The 22555-nt window shown below is 32.3% G+C and overlaps 1 protein-coding gene across 1 annotated transcript in view; it reads left to right on the forward strand.

Annotated features, from left to right (window-relative positions):
- Nucleotides 1–21404, forward strand: part of LOC139520242 (fibrillin-2-like) — a 91509-nt gene extending 70105 nt beyond the window's left edge. The window contains exons 49-66 of the mRNA XM_071312727.1: nucleotides 1535–1687; nucleotides 2035–2100; nucleotides 2298–2423; nucleotides 3214–3336; nucleotides 3587–3709; nucleotides 4152–4271; nucleotides 4822–4947; nucleotides 8670–8819; nucleotides 10778–10831; nucleotides 11268–11393; nucleotides 12163–12285; nucleotides 12774–12893; nucleotides 13446–13574; nucleotides 14633–14749; nucleotides 15429–15551; nucleotides 16917–17019; nucleotides 18889–19054; nucleotides 20641–21404. Coding sequence (XP_071168828.1) covers nucleotides 1535–1687; nucleotides 2035–2100; nucleotides 2298–2423; nucleotides 3214–3336; nucleotides 3587–3709; nucleotides 4152–4271; nucleotides 4822–4947; nucleotides 8670–8819; nucleotides 10778–10831; nucleotides 11268–11393; nucleotides 12163–12285; nucleotides 12774–12893; nucleotides 13446–13574; nucleotides 14633–14749; nucleotides 15429–15551; nucleotides 16917–17019; nucleotides 18889–19054; nucleotides 20641–21000 — 2408 coding nt within the window. The 3' untranslated portion in view covers nucleotides 21001–21404. The remainder of the gene's footprint in view (nucleotides 1–1534; nucleotides 1688–2034; nucleotides 2101–2297; nucleotides 2424–3213; nucleotides 3337–3586; nucleotides 3710–4151; nucleotides 4272–4821; nucleotides 4948–8669; nucleotides 8820–10777; nucleotides 10832–11267; nucleotides 11394–12162; nucleotides 12286–12773; nucleotides 12894–13445; nucleotides 13575–14632; nucleotides 14750–15428; nucleotides 15552–16916; nucleotides 17020–18888; nucleotides 19055–20640) is intronic.
- Nucleotides 21405–22555: the final 1151 nt, after the last annotated feature.

Consider the following 22555-nt stretch of genomic DNA (forward strand, 5'->3'; position numbering starts at 1 on the left):
AAAAAGTCAACATGACCAAAATGGTCAATTGACCCTTCTGGAGTTTTTGCCCTTTATAGTCAATTTTTAACAATTTTCATATATATTGTAAATTTTTGTAAATTTTTACAAAATACTTTCCTCTGTAACTAATGGGCCAAGTTCATTATAGATAGAGATAATTGTAAACAAGAATATTCAGTAAAGTAGATCTACAAACACATCTAATTGTAAGTAGCAAGAATGTTCAGTAAAGCAAAATCTGTAAACACATCACCATCACACAATTTTGTCATGAATCCATGTGTGTCCTTTGTTTAATATGCACATAGACATGTGTGAGCGACACAGGCTCTTTAGAGCCTCTAGTTTCCATCTATGAATTCTAATACACACTTTGAAAATGTTGAATTGAATGAGTTGATGCTTTTAAATGTTATAAGTTCTTAATATATAATTATAAGTTAAATTACTTAGATAACTCGTTCAAACCATCAAATTTGTTTATATCCTGTTCTGTTGGTCATCTTAGTTGTATTTTTTCTTGGAGGAGTTAATTGTTTTCTACATTTGAAAATGCCTGTACCAAGTCAGGAATATGACAGTTCTTGTCCATTAGTTTTTGATGCGTTTTGTTATTTGATTTTGCCATGTGATTATGGACTTTCCGAATTGATTTTCCTCTAAGTTCAGTATTTTTGTGATTTTACTTTTTGTTACTACTGTGTTAAATTTGGTTTTTTTTTCTTTCATATTTTCTGAATATAAATTAATTTTGATGATATTTTTAACGATAAAATTATTTAAACAAATTAAAAAAGAAAAGTGAATTTGCCAATTGATATTCTACCATGTGTTTTTCTATGTTGTTATATTATGCTATTGTTTTAGAAAAAGAGAGAAGGTTTGAATCCATTAAAACATTTAATCCCGCTGCAAATGTTTGCACCTGTCCTAAGTCAGGAATCTGATGTACAGTAGTTGTTGTTTGTTTATGAAATTTATATGTGTTTCTCGTTTCTCGTTTTTTTATTTAATATAGATTAGACCGTTGGTTTTCCCGTTTGAATGGTTATACACTAGTAGTTTTGGGGCCCTTCATAACTTGTTGTTCGATGTGAGCCATGGCTCCGTGTTGAAGGCCACACATTGACCTATAATGGTTTACTTTTTTTAAATTGTTATTTGGATGGAGAGTTGTCTCATTGGCACTCATACCACATCTTCCTTTATCTATAGAATAAGAATACAGAAAGGAACTAAAAATTTTGAAATTTTATTTTTGATCTTTATCTTGAGAGAAGCTTTTAAAAAGACTCTTATGGATTGATAAAAAGATTGTTCAATAAACTGACCTAATACTCAATAAAATCATTGTACTTGTCGTGTAAACATGATTACATGTCGAATACTGAGTTTTTGTTAAACGTAAACAATGTTTTACAAAAGTTTTAAAGAGTATGGTGAGTCATACTAATATTCACGAGAAATTGTAAGTTTTGTCTGGTTCCCTTTAAAACACATGGAATAATGTTCTTTTACATACTATATTCAGATATAAGAGAGGGTAACTGTTTCAACAGATTTACCAATGGCCGATGTTTGGGTCCAAGGTCCAGGAATACAACACGTCCAAAATGTTGCTGCAGTCGAGGTGAAGCATGGGGAAGCTCAGAACTTTGTGAGATCTGTCCCAAACCTGGAGAAGGTAAATCTTTTTTAGTATGACATTTCCAGACTGATATAAGACTACGTATATCATCGGCAAACTTGCCTGATCTTAAACAAAATAAATTTAGGTGACAGTCAATCTTGCCTTATCTTAAACAAAACAAAATCACATTTCAGTAGTAATTTCCTTCACAAAATTTTTGAAATTACATTGATTATAAATCTTGCATTTTCAATGGTAATGACTGATTTACAATAATATGTGCTGAGTTTGATTTCTGAATTTTCAATTTTCTAAAATAGTCACAGATTTAAAATGTTGCGAATGTTACAACAGATTTTTATGTTTTTTTATATTTAATATGACATGAATTATTTTTGTAGCTGGTTTTGACTTGTTATGTCCTGATGGTTTTGGTAGAATCACAGATCCATCTGGAGGAACACGAGGTTTGTTGATTTTTTATTTCAATTTTTTTTAACAATACATATTTTCACATATTTGCAGAAACAAAACTTAAAAGAAACGGACACTGTAAGTAAAACTATCTTATATCATTTCAAAATTATTTTTTTATTCTTTTAGCTTGATTCGACCTTATATTTCTTATTCCAATTATGTGGATGGCTATTTTCTTTTTCTACAGATATCAACGAGTGTGCAGACAATCCAGACCTTTGTAGGAATGGTAGATGTATTAACACTGATGGATCATTCAGGTGTGATTGTGATCCTGGTTATAAACTGGACAGATCTGGTACTACATGTATTGGTGAGTTTTATTAGGATAATAAAACCATAAATGCAATCATATATGAGGGGCCTGATGGGTTATTTTCGTTCTTCATGATCGGTGCATTTTCGCCTATCGTGATCCGTTTTTCTACAGATTTTTGATTTTTTTATATTTTCGTGATCCGTGACCATGGAAATTTATTTTCTGTGAATCGTGATTGACAAAAAAAATCAACTCGTGAATCGTGATGAGAACCCCCCATCAGGTCCCTCATATATGAACAAGAGAAAGCTATCAATAGATCAAATCAGTAGATATAGACTTGTCATGGTTGTCATCGTTTACAATATCTGTATTAATTGTTGATTGCGTAATGTCCAGTGGCAAATATTTCATGATTGTTCAATATGATCAGCATCTGTGTCTTGATGTTCAAGGCAGTTCCTCAATAGCTGGCTTCTAATGAATTCAATAATACATACTAGACTGAAGATTGGTTGATTGTTTGTTGATTTTTGCTCAGTGGCAAACATTAGACTAAATACATTTAAAACTTGACATACTGTCACCTTCTCACACCTCCTTATCTCATTGGTTGCATCAGTTGTTGTCAAAGGTCAACATTAGTGAAAGATGAATTATTTTTGCTGGTGTTATGCACCTTGAAATTTTTAAGTGAAATTAAATATTCTAGTATATTGACATGGGACATTGCCTACTCCATAACAATCTTGTTAATCTGTGTATAATTTTCAACTCATTACATTTATTATGTATGTGTTTTCATTTCATTACTTGATATTTATTATCCATGTCTATTTAACAGATGATGATGAGTGTGTTAGCAGACCTGGTATTTGTGGAAATGGTACTTGTACTAATGTAATTGGTAGCTTCCGATGTTCTTGTAGTGCTGGATTTGAACAAGGCATAGATAATACATGTCAAGGTAAAAATATTGTGATTATAACCCTGTAGCATTTTATAATAATAAAACCATCACAACAATCAGTAGTATTTTAAAAAGAATTTTTCCAGAAGTTCATAATATACTTTTTATTTTCTTTTTTTATAAATACACTTTCCTTAGATTTAGGGTTAATCCTTATATTCTAATATGAACTTGTTTTATTGTCAACAAAGCTATGTTGTGATTTTAATGACTGCTATGAAAGTTCAATTGTTATTTATCATTTCAGATATAAATGAATGTAATGGTCCATTGAACAACTGTGCATTCAGGTGTGTCAATATACCAGGATCTTTTGCCTGTATCTGTCCAATGGGATATTCTTTAGCCTCTGATGGTATACATTGCCAAGGTAACTGTTCTATCGTATACAGCTGTAATTTTATACTAGCAGACCTGATTTTTGGGGTATGACCGTGGAATTTCCCTTTCCATGAAAGATCTTTTGATGGTCTACCTCAGTTATCAACTAACCAGTATTTTAGTGTCTGATCCATTTTGACATGTAATATTGTTTCATGAGACTTGTGATGTCTTAAATGCAAATTTATCGGTTTGGACAATTTTCCGATTTTTATCAATAATAAATTTTTGTATGGTTCTGGATATCTTGAAATCAATTTAATAAATTGTTATAACATTTGTATATACTGTTTTGTCCTTTCAGTAACATTGTTAAAATCTATATGTATAAAGTGTCCAAACTGAATGATATGTGGATGGTCACAACATGCATTCATGGTGCAGCTGATTACATGTAAATTTCTTGATATATGTGTTCAATTTTATTATAGATGTGGATGAATGTCAGACTCAAGCCAACACATGTCGATATGCCTGTAAAAATTTAGTGGGATCATTTATGTGTATCTGTCCTGAAGGTTATAGAGAAATAGGACCAAATCAGTGTGTAGGTCAGTATATCATATAGTATTCTTTATATAAAATACTTTTGTGAATATAGCCCTTCTCATAAGATGACATGTTACTGATTAACCTTAAGTCAGTCTGTGCATCTTAACATATTTCTGTTGCATTTCTCAGTAAATATTAAGATCAGAGCTTTCTGATTTTCTGTACCAAGTTTCATACTGGTACATGTAGGTTCAATAATACTACATTTTCTGATCTGTTTCTTATCCTCTTAAGGTTTTCCTGAATGTATATGTTTTTCACATGTTAAAAAAAAGTATCCCATTAACACTAGCCACTACAAAAATAAAGCTTCAATATCCCTTCCAAAAGGACAAGCAGACAAACAATCAGGTCTAAAACAATACATAGAAATCTTCATTTAAGAAATATGAACCACATAGACCCTGAGGGTGTATAGTTTTCAAAACACTGCATGACAAAGTCAAAAATAGTAAACAGTTCGTTGGAATAGGAGTGAGTGATTGTTTGATGCATTTTTTTCATAGAGGTAAAAAAAAAAAGTATAATTTTAAATGATTATTGTTTTAGATATAAATGAATGTCAGACTATACAAGGTGTATGTCAGCATGGACGCTGTACCAATCTACAGGGTGGTTATAGATGTCAATGCCAGCCTGGATATAGTGTCAGCAGTGATGGAAAACATTGTATAGGTGAGTACCAGGACAGAGATAGCTGAATGTCCTTTAGATGGGATGTTTTATGGTCAACCAATGTCTGTCTATCTGTCCACATTTTTTTATGGACAAATACTTTCACTTTTTTTTTTTTTTATCAATTTTTGATTGGTTATGCAAGAAAAAATCTCTGACTTAAAGCTGATATATTGTCCTGAATTGTAAGCTATTTTTTTCTAATGGGTACAGCAGTAAGAGTTATTAGACTAACTGTAAATTCAAAAATAACTGTGCCTTTATTATTGCTAAGCCGTTACCTCATGTAATCCATTTGCAGTTGTATAAAGAAATGTACAATTATTTTTTAATTCTTTAATTTTTCATAATTACTCAGCATGGTTGCGATCTGATAAAATCTTTCAGTTTTATCTAATAACATGAGAAAACTGAAAAGTTTACAAATATGATATATTACTGGACTAAATACCCAGAGTAGTTTACAAATATGATATATTACTGAACTAAAAACCCAGAGAAGTAGGTATTTGAGTTGGCATGAACAGTTTGAGCTGCCCCTCTGTGCTGTACATCAATTTCATCCAGGGCCGTAACTACATTGAGGCAAATGAGGCAAATGCCTCATGTTAGAAATTAAAAAAAAACAAAAAAAACTTGATTGTCTTAATATCAAATTGTTTTCAAGGAAAGTGTCTAGCAAGAAGCAAGTTCTCTTCACTCTCTGGTGTCGCCCCTGCATGTTTCTATTTAGTTTTCAGAGTTGATGGTGTTTTGTTTGTACTTTTATTTTAAGAATATATACGATGCTACAAGACACTGAAAAAAATGGTCGTTTCTGCATGGAGAATTGAACTTGATATCAAAGAATACAAAACTGGCTTTTTTTGGGGGGTAGATAAAACTAGAAAGCTGACATGGTTTAAATAAAAGTAAGGTCACCAATTTCCCGGATTCAAATAATTTGCAAAAAAAATAATAATGTATTGCCATATGACCTTTTCCAATGAAGGGATTAACTCGCATTAATTCATGTTCAGACCCTCTAACAGAAAATAAAGGAATATGGAGTAAATGTGCACGAAACATAATCGCACAGAGTCAATGCATAGAAAAAATTCTAAAAGACAATGGTCAAGTTGCTGGAGGGTCTTCAACAATAAAAGAATCAATAATACCGTAAAACAGGGTCAAGATGGTCCCTAGTGTAGACTGAAGCCGTACTAGTACTTAAAGTACAATCTGTCACTATATTTAAATCTAGTCATAAAAAAATAACCACAGTCTAAGCACAATACAATTAAGCCAAAAACAGACAGACAGATCCTGTATTACTGATGATTATGAGAATTGCGATTTTTGCTTTATCCTACATATCGGTCTTTTAATATTTTCCATAAAACCTAAAAGTCTTAAATCACAATGAATCTATGTTCTTGCTTTGAGACCAGATAATGGTTGGATAATAGCAACAATTAATTGCGTTTTAATGTCATAAAGAGTCCTGGAAACTTTCAGAATGCACGATTTTTCGTAATTTTTCTCAGAGCTTCTGGGGACCTTGAGCGGCCCCCAAACCCCTCGTCAAAATTTTTTATATATATTTTGCCTCACTATTAGAAGAGGCTAGTTACGGCCCTGTCATCCCCTTTCTTAAGATCCATTAAAACTGTAGATGTTTTTGAGTTCCAGGAACCTCCACCACTTGTGGTCCCTATTGTGTATCTTTTACTATTTAACGTAATCTGGAAGGTGAATATATCTTTATTATAGGCACATATGGTACACGATATTTGGTAAATTCCTGATTTAGGGGCAGTAAAATACCCTGTAGATGCATTGTAAGCTCTACCCTTGTTGATCCTGACACTGGCAAATTTAATAACTTCTAATCCCTCATACCTTACATCACGAGATAGGAATGCAAAGAAAACTGGGTCTGAAAAAAGAAAAAAAGCAATAGTTTATAATTTGTGGATTAAATAAACAATGTGTTTTCATGGATATTGTAATTTTGTGGATTTTCAAGAATAGAATAGTTGTTCCTTGTTGATCATTTGAAATTGTGGTTCACCTTTATCAATGTAAAAAACATGGTTTTACAACAAATAAATTTATTATTGGACAAATAAATTCGGAAACAAACAAAAAGTTTCAAAAGAAAAACTAAAAACAAAACAACATAAAAGGTTTTAAGCATTCTATTCATCCTGGTTCTGAGTAAATAGTCTAGTAAATAAGTTTAGAATTTCAAACTGTTTATATATGTGCTACAAGAATAAACTTCCTGCTTATACTTTGAGTAGTTAAGGTCCGCAACAAACATACTGTATAATAATTGTGGTCTAACAAACATACTGTGAATAATTGTGGTCTGTAAAGGTATAAAATTAACATGCTTTGTTTCCTGTTATTGAATATGTTTGGGACAGGAAATTATAGATAAGAAGAGAAGGGGGATACAAGTCTGAAGTGGTTGAAAGTTGAGCTTAAAAAAAAAATGGGAAAGGAAAGAGTTTACATAGGCACACTATAATTTGGTAATAAAAGAGTCTTCAAAGACTAAATACATTAGAATAAGAAAGAGTTTTTAAAGAAAAATGCATTGAAATAGAAAAATTTTCAAAAGACAAAAAGCATAAGAATAGGAAATAGTTTTCAAAGACAAAATGCATTAGAAAAGGAAATAGTTTTCATATCCTTGTTAGAAAACCTTCATAAAATCACATTGAAAGTCTGATATACTTTTAAAAAGAGGGGGTATACTATTTTACCTCTGTCTGTTCATTCTTCAGTCTCTCCATGATCAGTCCATCCATCCCTCAGTCTATCCGTATGTCTATCCCTCCCTTTAATATTTTTAGTCCCATCTTTCTCAGAAACTACATCATAAAGATTTCTGTTAAATTTTGTTTCCGGGTTTATATAAGTCAGCTATACCATGTGATGCGTTTTCAGATTCATCACTCAACAACTTCTTGTTTACCAAAATATTTGGGCAGAGGTATCACTAGTGGGCAGTAGCTCACACTTTCACTTTCGTTTTTCTGAAACCACATTTTTAGATATATTAAATCAGAAGATATGGTATGATTGCCAGTTATACAACTCTACCAGAGACCAAATGATGTAGAATTTAACAAATATAGAATACTGTTCAGCTTTCAACAATTAGGAAAGTCTATGTCAGTTTTGAATAGCCCTAAAATGACACATGTAAAACCATTCAAACAGGAAAACTAATAGCCTGAAATGTGTACAAAACAATAAACAAAAAGCATATAGTAACAAATTACAACCACTGAAGTACATGTTCCTGATTTGGGACACACATTTACCGAATGTGGCAGAGTTAAACCTGTGTGATGTTCATATCTTTTTTTTAAAGGGAGAAATTTTATCATTGAAAATACATTTTTAGCCCAATAAATCATTTGTGTCTTTCGGTTATAGGAGTTGAAAGGCAAGATTTAGGTATAGGAGGCTGCAGTGTCAACAATTTGTTTACGATTATTTCAGTTTAAAGGGAACCACTTATCATTAAATGGTAAATCTATGATATTTGGTATGCAGTTAGTCAGAGTTATATAAGCATTATAACATTTCATTTCCATGGAGATTAAAAAATCCCTTAAGTCAGGATTAATTTCATCTATCAATTTGACATATTCATTTACAAACATGGCCTTGGTTGCTTAAAATATAACTGTCATTTAATGTCCATTTTGCCCTTTATTTTTCAGATTCAAGAAATGGTTACTGTTACCTACAGCTAACAGGAGGAAGATGTCGCCCTGAATCCTCTACTGTATCCTTGTCTAAAACAGATTGTTGTTGTTCCTTAGCTGATGCCTGGGGACCAGCTTGTGAAAGATGTCCTTCAAGAAATTCAAGTAATTTTATGTAGGATCAAACAAATTCAAATTGAAACAGCTTGTACAATTGTAGGAATATTATCTTCTGAATGTTTTCTATGGTAGGTTGCCAGAGATTAATTATAATTATGAATTAAAACAGAAAATATTTTTGTCACACTTTTCTCAGATCAGTAATACTTCTTATTCACTGTTATTTGGTCAGAAGCTTGACCATAAGTTGAAGGGTATAAAAATTTGTTTGAAAGTCAACTTTTTGAAGGAACTACTGACCAGATAACTGTAGCTGATATGGTCCTTATGATGTTTTTGGAAATTTGCCGACCACAATATCGTCTGCAAATTGTGGAAAATAAAACCATAACAGCTACTGTTCCCCAGCTACCAGTGGCGTAGCTGGGTCATTTTTACGTGTACGCCCGAACCTTGGCGAGGGATATGAGGGGTGCCAACCGCTCAATGTCAAAGCACCTGTTGGTAGTGGGTTCGAAAGGGACGAAGCCCCCGAAAGCTATCGAGAATGAGATACCATAATGATTCCTGTCAGTAAAAAATCATTGATAACAACATACATTTGAATCTAAATGGTTTATTTTTTTTTTTGGTTAAATTTTGTAATATGTTAACTTATTCATCGTGTTAAACTGGAAGCTAGCCTTATGGTCATTGGTTTTAGAGAAAACGTCCAAACCAATATTACTTTTAAATAAGTTTAAATGGTGCCGTGAGTGCGCATATAATCAACAAAAGCACCTTTTAATGATCACGAAAAAAAATATTTCTAAGAGGTGCAATATAAAAAAATTCTGGAACACCTAGGATTTCTTCCACAAAAAGTGAATCAATGTATCATTCCTTTACAGGGATTTAAAAAAAAATTAAAATTTTCTTTTGATATTTTTTTCTTGATCTGGAATTTTTCACGACAATCTATAAAGGTTTATAAATTGAGCATGTATTTGCGTAAAGAAGAGTCCAGCTATCTGTCTATCAGAAAAGAACCGAAAAATGAACGAATTAATGCTTTTAAAATTTTAGCTTTAGACATTAGTCATAGAAAAAGCTTCTTCGACATTTTCATAAATTTCGATGAAGGTTCGACAAGTAGAAGAAATAACAAAATAACAAAATGTAAGCCCAAACTGCGACCACTTATTAATTCTGAGACTACTATAACACAGTTATAGTAGTTATAGTAGTCTCAGATTAATTGCAGAAAGAAACACATTTTATCCTTAAAATGCGGGAAGATCAAAGATATAATTGCATTATTATATTGCTCTGAATACTCTTTTGATCATAAACAGTTTCTGTACAACTTTCGTAAAATTTCACGGTCGGAGAGTCATTTAAAAGAATTTATCCAGATTCGGAAATCTAAATATTGACACCACTTTGTCTCGCTTTTGGGACATAAAACACAGGCTCGACAAAAATACAAACAGCATATCGAATCTGAGCAGATAGTGAATTGCTTTAAATATAAGAAAAGAAGGTAGAATTCAAAGTGGTTTCAGACTTTTACAAAAGATTCGAACAAATATATTAAATGATCTATTTGAGTAAATTTAGTCCCAATTTTTATTTAAAATTACAATCCATTAAAAAAAGAAGCACAAGGCTGATGTGCTTTCTTATTCTATGTCGATTATTTGTTTTATTTTCAAAATTCAAGTGTACGCCCGGGCGTTTTGACGTAAACGTAGCTACGCGCATGGCTACTGAACAGAAATACTTTAAAGGTTTTAAGATTTATAAGTTGTAAGGTTTGAGAATTTTTCAAATCTGCATCCTGTTTTCTGATACTTTGAATGTCAAGTGGAGTATACTTAGCATGGCAACTCAAGCAACTTTTTGTTTTTATGAAATTTCATATACATGTATTGAGATTTTACATTATGGTATAAGATAAAAATTATTATGACACAAAAGCATAAAGAGGTCCTTTTTATTTATATTTTGTTTATGTATTGTAGGAGAATTTAAAAGGTTGTGTCCTCATGGTCCTGGTAAAGATACAGGAGGTGGAGGTTAGTGTTTATGTTCTTCCAGGCAGAAACAATGTTATATGTTTTTCATATTTAACAATACACTATTTCAACAGTCACTTTAATTTTTCTGGGTGCTGGAATCTCTCGCTGCATTGAAGACCTGTTGGTGACCTGCTGTTGTCTGTTCTATGGTCGGGTTGTTGTCTCTTTGACACATTCCCCATTTCCATTCTCAGTTTTATTTTTATTTTTAAGAGATGTACCAAAATGTCAATACTATATGAATAATTTAAAAGCTTCTGCAAATGATATAATTTAACTTCTGGTAATTGTTCAAAAACCTGATTTTATTATGTACTAATGTAGATTTCTCAAATTTTGAAGGGTAAATTGTCAGTGTATTTATAACCAAGAAGAATGCATGAGGTAAAACAATAAAGATAAATTTATTATTGATGTTTTCTCTATTTTCTAGATATAAATGAATGTTTGTTGTTCCCAAATGCATGTCTCCATGGAAAGTGTGTGAACCAAGTTGGTTCTTACAGATGTATGTGTGACAAAGGATATAAAACAGATCTCTCAGGACACAAGTGTATAGGTAGGATATTTATATTTCTAATGCAATTACTTTGTATCAATGGTTCTGATTGGATGACAGTTAACGTAAAATTCTCTATCTCCTTGTCTGTAACTAAGGAAGCCGAAATTTTGAATTGCTGAATGTATTGAATAACATGTAATTTCTACAATAATAAGCCAAAAAAACTCACATGTTGCATCTCAAAATCTTCTTTTTATCAAATTTTATTACATTCTGAAGCGGCACAGAAGCCAGAAAACGCCCGGTGTTAATGTTTGAGGCCGGAGGAATACCAATGATGTCACCTAGTGCAGGGACCAAAGAAGATAACATATTTTCGCGGAATTTTCTTTAATGAAGATTTTACACTGAAATAATGATTGAAATTTAATTATGAACTTGTTTTGCATTAGAACTGTATTGTATTTGAATCTTTGCGGACATCCATCGGTAGTTTTACTGTCGCAAATACCCGTTTACCTGTCTCCGCTCTGTGTCGCCAGGTAAACTAAATTTGCGACAGTAAAACTACCGATGGACGTCCTCAAAGCATCAAATACAATACAGTTATCTCTTAATTCACTTACTAATTTATTCATGTACATTGGGTAAAACAGTAGATGAAAAAAAGCATCAAGAAGTTGCTGAGGGTTGTATGTTTTTAACTTGCTAATTTTTTTTTTGTTCCTTTGTTTTTGCAAAGATTGCATCTTTAATTTTGTTGTATTCTTTTCAAATTTATCATATCCACATTAATTGTTCATTTGAGATTATTCATTGTTGTCAGATGTAAATGAATGTGAAGATCGTCAGAAGCCATGTGAGTTTGTATGTCAGAATATCCCAGGCAGTTACAAGTGTGCATGTCCTCGTGGTTATGTGCTGAATATGGATGGAAAGTCTTGTAGAGGTAGGTAAACAGTAAAGATTGGTTTTACTGAAAACCAAATCTTAATGTTTAAATAATTGTTTTATACAGTGTAACCTATCTAATCTGACACCTGAGTATTCCAACATCCTGCTTTAACATTGTCCCAAAATATGCCTATCTTTGGAGAAAAAAACCTGAGTATTGCGACACCATGCTTTAACCAACATTTTTTTCTGGTCCCCAGTGTGTCGGATTACACAGGTTGCCCTGTAATGAATTGTTTGATTTACTCTGCTGTAGTCTATTGCAATGTTAATGATTATACTTATGATGAAAGATGTAATGCATAGCTGCCAACTTTTGAAAAATATTTATTTGGATTTTATTGTGTGGCAATATTTTAAAGGTTTATAATTTTTACATGTACATGTTTATCTCTTGAAATAGTGTCATATGTCTATTTTTTTTTATGGTGTAATGATGATGAGATAAGTACTTTATTTTCTTATTTTGAACAAACTTTGTAGATTTGGATGAATGTACAACAATGCAGCATAATTGTCAACATGAGTGTATCAATACAGTAGGAAGTTTCCAGTGTGGGTGTATGACAGGATTCAGACGTGGACCAGGACAACAGTGTATAGGTATGTGAAACAGGAATATTACACTTATTCTTAAGCCCCACACTGTTGCTAGGTAAAGGAGGCATTCAGGTTTATTACCCCTTTTCAATCTGTCATTCCAGCAATTGATTTTTGTTCGTTTACGTTAGTTACAATATGTAAGAAAACTAAAACACAATGCTTATTATCACCAAACACAGATCGATTTAGATAGCAATGGCATCACTTTCATTGTTCTTGAGTTATGTCCCTTTATGAATTCAAGAAAATATTCAAATTTGCTGTTTCTGCACTCTAACTGAACTCTGCCTCATTCTAATGATCTAAGACTTATACACAATGATTATTTGTGCCACTAAACTGTGATCAAGTTCAAATGTGGGTGATTGCACCATGGACACATTCATCTTATATTCTGTATGTAATCATGAAATGTTGAGCAGCTTGTTTGATTATACATGGATATAAGATTATTTATCAATTGCAACATGTGTTTGAATGCATTTCTTTTGGTAAGTAAGCAGATGCATTAATTTTTCAGCAATTTCTATGTATATATGTATTCTGTTACAGATATAAATGAATGTAATGAAAATCGTGGTTTGTGTGGACCAGGGGGCACATGTCACAATACAAGAGGAAGTTTCAGATGTACATGTCCTGAGGGGTACAAAGTGGATATAACAGGAGAACAATGTGTGGGTAAGTAAAGGGGATTTCACAGGAGAACTATGTGTGAGTAATTTAAAGGGGATGTCACAGGAGAACAATGTGTTGGTAAGATAAGGGGATGTCACAAGAGAACAATTTGTGGGTAAGTTAAAGGGATATAACGATTACAATGTGTGGGTAAATAAAGGGAATATCACAGGAGAACAACGTGTGGGTAAGTAAAGGGGGTATCACAGGAGGACAATGTGTGGGTAAGTTAAAGGGATATAAAGATTACAATGTGTGGGTAAGTAAAGGGGATGTCATAGGATAACAATGTGTGGGTAAGTTAAGGGGATATCACAGAAAAGCAATGTGTGGGCAAGTAAAAGGGATGTCACAAGAGAACAATGTGTGGGTAAGTTAAGGGGATGTCACAGAAAAGCAATGTGTTAGGAATTTAAGATAATATAAAGTAGATATAAGTGTGTAGGTAATTTAAAGGGTTCACACAGTGTATATAACAGAAAAATGTGTTGGTAAGTTAAAGGGATATAGAGTGGATATAACAGAAAAATGTGTTGGTAAGTTAAAGGGATATAGAGTGGATATAACAGAAAAATGTGTTGGTAAGTTAAAGGGATATAGAGTGGATATAACAGAAAAACGTGTTGGTAAGTTAAAGGGATATAGAGTGGATATAACAGAAAAATGTGTTGGTAAGTTAAAGGGATATAGAGTGGATATAACAGAAAAATGTGTTGGTAAGTTAAAGGGATATATAGTGGATATAACAGAAAAATGTGTTGGTAAGTTAAAGGGATATGTAGTGGATATAACAGAAAAATGTGTTGGTAAGTTAAAGGGATATAGAGTGGATATAACAGAAAAATGTGTTGGTAAGTTAAAGGGATATGACAGGAGAATAATGTATGGGTTAGTTAAATAAGAGGATACAAAGTAAATATATCAACAGAAAAAAATGTTAAGAAATAAAATGCTTTTGTGTGGATGAATGATGTAATTGGTTAGGATTGTTAAAAAGAAGTTGACTGTATCAACTCAAAATTCTCCTGACAGATTATACATTCAAAGTGTTTTTGTTGCAGATGTAGATGAATGTGCTGATGGAAGATGTAGAGAGGGTTGTCAGAACTTCCCTGGATCATGGAGGTGTTCATGTCCTCCAGGGTACATACAGACTTATGCTTGGGGACAGTGTGAAGGTATGTTAGCTTTTAAAATTCAGTTCTAGCAGCATTTAATCATTTGTTTACAGTGAAAATGCAAAATGCTTTTTGTGGTGACTTCAATTTTTAAGGTGTTTATTTTTACATTTATTATCTTTACTGTTTGTCTTTTGACCATCAATTGCTCCTTGAAAAAATAAGGGTTTACCTTTTCTAATGTACAGACACTAGAAATGCTAGATAGTGATTGGATTTTGGAAGAGAAGTCCTTTGTTTCAATGTCATTTTGTAGAGATGTGCATGACACCATGCTGAAAACTGAATAATATCTGTTTGCAAATAAGAATAAAATAAAATGTTAAAATAGAAGGCTTTATAGCATAAATGATAGAGGAACTAAACATAAAATCCCAATCCATCTAACATCAACTTGGACTAAGGCACAGTCATTGTAAACTTTATCTTTAGTTGGAAGAAAACTAACAGGAAAACTATTTTTAAGATTTAAATCATTTTGGTTTGTTTTGTGATTAGGTAAGTTTAAGAGGAAAGACTTATGGTAAATCAATGATTTTCTGTATGCAGTTGAGTTGTATAAGTGTCAAAAAGTCACCACTTATGGTAAGTCAATGATATTTGTGTGCTTTTCAAGTGAGGCATTTGTGTACTTTGGACACATTCTTGTTTTGTAAGCATTGTATATTTTATATTACAGACACAGATGAATGTACTGATGGTTCTATCTGTGGAGTGTCCCAGTGTATCAATATGCCTGGTAGTTACAGTTGTCAGTGTAATACAGGGTTGGACTTTGATCCCAACTCATTGTCCTGTATCAGTAAGTTTAATTTTTGTATGGACTTTGATACCAATCTGTTATCCTGTATCAGTAAGGGATGGACTTTGATACCAATCTATTGTTCTGTATCAGTAAGGTATGGTTTGATACCAATCTATTGTCCTGTATCAGTAAGGGATGGACTTTGATACCAATCTATTGTCCTGTATCAGTAAGGGATGGTTTGATACCAATCTATTGTCCTGTATCAGTAAGGGATGGACTTTGATACAAATCTATTGTCCTGTATCAGTAAGGGATGGTTTCATACCAATCTATTGTTCTGTATCAGTAAGTTTAATTTCAGTATGGACTTTGATACCAATCTATTGTTCTGTATCAGTAAGGTATGGTTTGATACCAATCTATTGTCCTGTATCATTAAGGGATGGTTTCATACCAATCTATTGTCCTGTATCAGTAAGTTTAATTTCAGTATGGACTTTGATACCAATCTATTGTCCTGTATCAGTAGGTTTAATTTCAGTATGGACTTTGATACCAATCTGTTGTCCTGTATCAGTAAGTTTAATTTCAATATGGACTTTGATACCAATCTCTTGTCCTGTATCAGTAAGTTTAATTTCAGTATGGACTTTGATACCAATCTCTTGTCCTGCATCAGTAAGTTTAATTTCAATATGGACTTTGATACCAATCTCTTGTCCTGTATCAGTAAGTTTAATTTCAGTATGGACTTTGATCCCAACTCATTGTCCTGTATCAGTAAGGGATGGACTTTGATCCCAACTCATTGTCCTGTATCAGTAAGGGATGGACTTTGATACCAATCTATTGTCCTGTATCAGTAAGGGATAGACTTTGATACCAATCTATTGTCCTGTATCAGTAAGGGATGGACTTTGATACCAATTTATTGTCCGGTATCAGCAAGGGATGGACTTTGATACCAATCTATTGTCCTGTATCAGTAAGGGATGGTTTGATACCAATCTATTGTCCTGTATCAGCAAGGGATGGTTTGATACCAATCTATTGTCCCGTATCAGTAAGGGATGGACTTTGAATTTCCATTTTCTTCAATTTCAACTTTCAAAGATTCAATTTGGGCTCAACCAACATCTTTTACCAAAAAAAAACATAACAATTTATAGATAGCACTACCAGGGTGTTAGAAAATGCATGAATTTCTAAATTAATATATATAAAAAAACTAACTTCTAAAAGAAGGAGAGATTTGAATCAAATAGCAAGATTTTGAAGATGCTGTTCTATTACTGTCCCCATGCTATGGTAAATGTATAAAGGAGATTGCAAATATGTATCTTAAAAATACTATTTGTCTCCCCTTTATTTATTTTATATCTTTTTCTGCTATTTATTTATATTTTTTGTTAATTTCAGCTTTAAATGCTTGTGGTACTGATCCATGTCTGTTTGGTTGTGCTCCTACAGTGTCCTCCTTTACATGTGGATGTCCTACTGGATATCATATGTTAGGGCAAGGGTAGGTATAGTAAGAATTTTTAGATAACATTTGCATTTTATGCACAGCCTATGAAGTAGATGAGTTTCTTTTTGTTGTGTGTGCCTGTTCTATTTTGCAGTTCATTGAAATTGAAAATGTGAATTTAAAATCAGAACAATTTCAGTTTGGTTTAAGGAAGTTATCATGAAGTTGTGGGCACATCAAATTGGTACTTAATTTAGATAATCATTATAATATGAACTTTTGTAATGAAAGGCAAAATTATGGTTTTGACCTGAATTTCATGATTCACTGAACATTGTAATGTGATAATAGGAAGGGGTCATGGTGTCTTGTGGTCAAATATTCTTGCTCATTTCAACACCAAAGAATAGAATCGATCCATTGCAAAGGACAATATAAATGATGAACATGTAACATTTCTATAAATCTTATAGAAAAGTATAAGACACCAAGCATTTAAATTATATAAAATATCTGAGTAAGTTAGAACTTATGATACAAAAAAAAAAAGGATTGACTATGCTTTTATTTTCATCAACATGAATATCCTCAAAGGAAAAATGAATTATCAAATCCTTTATGTACTATCTCGGGAAAACTTGGTCCACCAACCTTTTCACTTATTTCAGGTTAACATATTTTTGCTATTCAGTCCTACTTACAGTTCACCATTGACTATAGGCAGTGCTCAGTCCTTTTGCGCCAATTACTATTTTTTGGGGGTATTGTTTGCGCCAAATTTTGTTTTCCAAATGTATCAATTGCGCCAATATTCGTAACTCATTTGCGCCAATTTACCTGTACACATTTCTGTTATAAAGATTAATGATAAATATATATTTATTCTTATTTTTGTCTAAAAAAGTATCATATATTCGGAGACATTTCACTATGAAGATGAGCATTTGTAGAGTAATGACTTAAAAAGCATTAGACAGTCAATGTACAGAGAGAGAATAAAACTTATTGCTTTGCTGAATATAAGTAAAGATATGCCAATAGAGAAGAAAATAGAAGATTTTGCTGATTATGATTTAGCCACATATGTTGATGGCTGAGCGCTTTGTTCCCACCATGCGTATGGACTTTATTATTTTTATGCCCCACCTACGATAGTAGAGGGGCATTATGCTTTCTGGTCTGTGCGTCCGTTCGTCCGTCTGTCCGTCCGTTCGTTCGTCCGTCTGTCCCGCTTCAGGTTAAAGTTTTTGGTCAATGAAGTTTTTGATGAAGTTAAAGTCCAATCAACTAGAAACTTAGTACACATGTTCCTTATGATATGATCTTTCTAATTTTAAAGCCAAATTAAACTTTTGACCCCAATTTCACGGTCCACTGAACATAGAAAATGAAAGTGCATGTTTCAGGTTAAAGTTTTTGGTCAAGGTAGTTTTTGATGAAGTTGAAGTCCAATCAACTTGAAACTTAGTACACATGTTCCCTATGATATTATCTTTCTAATTTTAATGCCTAATTATATTTTTTATCCAATTTCACGGTCCATTGAACATGGAAAATGATAGTGGGAGTGGGGCATCCATGTACTTTGGACACATTCTTGTTAGGAATTAATATGAACTGTTTTATGCATATATCATCCTTCAATGTTTGTGTTTTTGGACAATGAAGTGAAGTTACAAGCTACTAGATACATTAAATTGGGAAGTACCAATGTATCAGCAGTAAGAAGAAGATATGTTATTTTTGGCACAAATGATACCATGTAATTTTAAAACGTGGCGCAAACGTAGCATTGGAGAAAAAAAGTTGTGGCACAAAAGGACGCATTTTTGGCGCAAACGGATCTCCCTGACTATACTAATACATGTTAATATTGTAAGTAAGAATCAATGAAATCATTTAGTATGGCTTCATGTATTTTAGGCATTGTGTTCTGGCTGTAGAACCAACATTACAACCGGGTCAGAACATACCTCATGTAGCAGCCCCAACAGGGGGACCAGGTGTCCCCCCAGGAGAAGGCTGTTATGGGTGTGATATAGAAAATAAAGATTTACCTCTGTCAAAAAGAGCAAAAAGAAGTATACAGGTAAATGCTATATAAACATCAAAAACCCATGTTTTGTAAACATTTAATTAACCTCAGGAAAGTTGAAGCCAGATTTTTTTAGTACCCATGTTGAAGTCTGTGACAAGATCTTAAAAACTAAAAGACATTATTAGTTACAAAGTGTGCTAGTGACCTAATACAGTATATATGGGGTCAGTAAATTCCATATGGGGTGAGAGTGAAGCTCGAATCCCCATATGGAATTTGCTGACCCCATATATAACGTATTATGTTAACGTCTATCTTAACGTTTAAAATTTAGACCACAGATCTATCAAAGTGAGCAAGTTTTCAATACAGTAAGAATTAACATGGAAACTACTTCCTTTGATCCTACAAAAACAGATGCCAACACTGACAACTTGTTAGATTTAAATGTGTTTTATGAATTTATTTCACTTTATCATCACTTTCTTCGTCTGTTGAAACCTTTTTTCTCAGTACTGTTTTGTTTTTCTAAAGGGACTTAACACCACTACTAACCGTGTATGAAATAAGCCCTGCCTCCTTATTACCTTATATGGAATATAAAGGGACACAACTCCACTACTAACCCTGTATGAGATAAGCCCGCCTCCCAACTAACCTAATATTAAATATACACGGTTTCCACGAGAACGCTTTTAACCAATCATATTCCTAGAAATGTATAGGAGGTAAGATGAATAGCCATATCATTAGGTGTGCAGTGGTATTGTTGATATACACAACCAGAAATTAGGAACCATAAGATAAGTCACATTATAAAATTCTCATGGCTGTTGATTCAGCTTTTAAAATTAATCTCTAAGATAAGGTTTAAGATTCCAGTTTAGATCTCTGTGACTGAATGAAATATAGTTATATAACTTGGTGTAAGAACCCATTACAGCAAGTATACACATATTCCATAGTATCAAGTTCTTTGGCATATATTTCACAGAAAATTAAGTGCAAAATAAAATCTTTTTATACCCCCGCTTTGAAAAGGGGGTATACTGTTTTACCTCTTTCTGTCAATAGCATTTTTTTCCGGAACTACTTAACAAGGATTTCTAAAATTTGGTTTCAGGTTTTATATAAGTCAGTTATACTGTGTGATTTGTTTTCAAATTCATCACTCAACAAATTCCTGTTTATGGATTATGGGTTTTAATGAAGGCACCCAATTATCAAATCTGAATGAGTTTTATAATTTGAACAAATCTGAAAACGGGCGTATTTTTCAGGAGTGAAATTTGCAAAAATATTCCATATTCATTTTTGATAGCTTTTTCATTTTTCATCTGATTCAAACATGTATAAACTAATTTAAAATGAGAAAATTCCAAATTGGAAGACCTACATACTAAATATCAGAAACTGATCTAAATTTTGGATGACGGCTTCCATTCATATACATTTGTAATCTCTTATGAGTTTCATAATAGGAAAATATTGAAATATGTGACCTTTTTTTGGAGGTGAGGCTTATTACATAATTAAAATTAAGTTACAACTACATTTAATTCCAGTGTATTCAAAACATCTTGGAAAAACAGTTTAATATTAGAAATTATAATGTCTTCTGTCTCTTTATTTTACAGGATAACAACACCAATATGAACTCTACAATTGAGGAGCCCTTGGATCCATCAAAACCTTTAATAATAACAGTTCCTAGGACACAGATCAAACCTAGAATGACAATATTGAAAGTTTTACCAGCCCTTGTAGCTCTTAAAGATAATGTAAGGTACAAACTAGCTAAAGGAAGCGGGAATAGAGTATTCTCAATGAATACCAGAAAAGGAGTCAGTTCTTTACAGTTCAGGAGAAAAGTACGAAAGCCAAGGACATTTAATCTTGACATTGTAGCTCGTCCAAGAATAAAAAGGGAAAAAATTGGAGGCAAACTTGTACATCTAAAGAAAGTTGATATTCGTTTAACTGTATCTGTATTATGAGGATTGTTATTTTTACATTTAGCAATTCACTGCCGGATTCCAGTTCATACATTGGATAAAAGTGCCTTTAAAACATGTATTGTTTGGGTTGAAATGTTCTAAATCAGGTTTTACTGAAAAGTGTATGGTGTTTTATGCAACAAAAGTTTTTCTGAATATTTATATGCTGTTCAGATAGCTGTACCACTGACTAATTCTCAGTATTGAGAAAAAGAAATTATTTTCAATATAATTATTTTCCAATTTTAAAAGACAGATATGTATGTAAAAAGTAGCTAGGTATAGATATACAATGTATTTGGAAATCTCTCAGGATTTTAAGGATAGGTGCTAGTAATAGTGATATGAAAGTATTATAGATTATGTGTGTCACAAAGACCAAGATTATGACAGATAAAAAATCTGCCCATGTTTATGAAAACTACTTAGAATGAAATTCAAAACAGTGTAGCTGTGGCCATTGATTGACACATTAAAATCATCCATTGACTGGGACAATTTAGGTGAACGTTTGTATGTAACGACCAATGCTCACTATGTACTTTTTAAAGACACTTAAACTATGGGGTCACCAAAGGTTCTCAACACCTAAATAAAGTAATTCGAAAAATTAATCAGAAATAACATGATATTTTGATTTATATCAATTATATAAATCAAAACACAAAGGTTATTCCTGATTAATTTTTCTAATTATTTTATAATTAAAGGCGTTAAGAAACCTTTGGTGACCCCACAGTTTAAATGTCTATCGTAGGCACGTCGTGAACAGTGGTCGTTACAGACAAACGTTCACGTAAATTGTCCCAGTCAATGGATGATTTTAATGTGTCAATCAATGGCCACAGCTACACTGTTTTGAATTTCATTCTAATACTAAATATGTAGAAATTTTCAAATGGACGATTTGGCTTTGAAATTATCTGAAAATTTAATTAAACCTACTATTAAAAAGGACCAATTTCTACCAGCTCTTATTAAGACCAGAAACTTTTGATATTTCTTTTTATTCTAGATAAGAGTGTTAAGTGACTTGAATCATATTTGTTTTTATTTGGGAAAATATAGATACAGCATTAAATAATTTGTATTAAATCACATAATTTGCATTTATATGTATATTTCACTCATTGTTTTTTGTGTGTATGGTATGAGGTTAATTACACATCTTAGGTCATCCCTTGTCAGTTGATAAAAGTAAACTGTTAAAAATGCAGCATTTAAATAAGTAAAATTATTTGGCATTTCATGCTGAGAAATAGTGTAGAGATTTATAACTCAAAAAAGTTTATCTTAACAAAAGTGAATAAACTATCAATCCCTTCAAACCATTAAAAAGAAAAAGTTTTGATAAATATTATTTTGTATAAAACAGATCAATTGAATTTTTGTATGCTTTTTCATGAAGATTGCCAAAGCTGTTGACCATTGGTCAGACAATAAGATGATAGTTTCATGGTGTGATACAGTTTGATCATGTACATTTTATGATTTATCAGATATCTAGGTTAAGTGTTTTTAATTTTTGGAAAATGACGCAGTCATTGTTCCATAA

Source organism: Mytilus edulis, chromosome 4, assembly GCF_963676685.1.
Source record: "Mytilus edulis chromosome 4, xbMytEdul2.2, whole genome shotgun sequence".
Taxonomy (NCBI): Eukaryota; Metazoa; Mollusca; class Bivalvia; order Mytilida; family Mytilidae; genus Mytilus; species Mytilus edulis.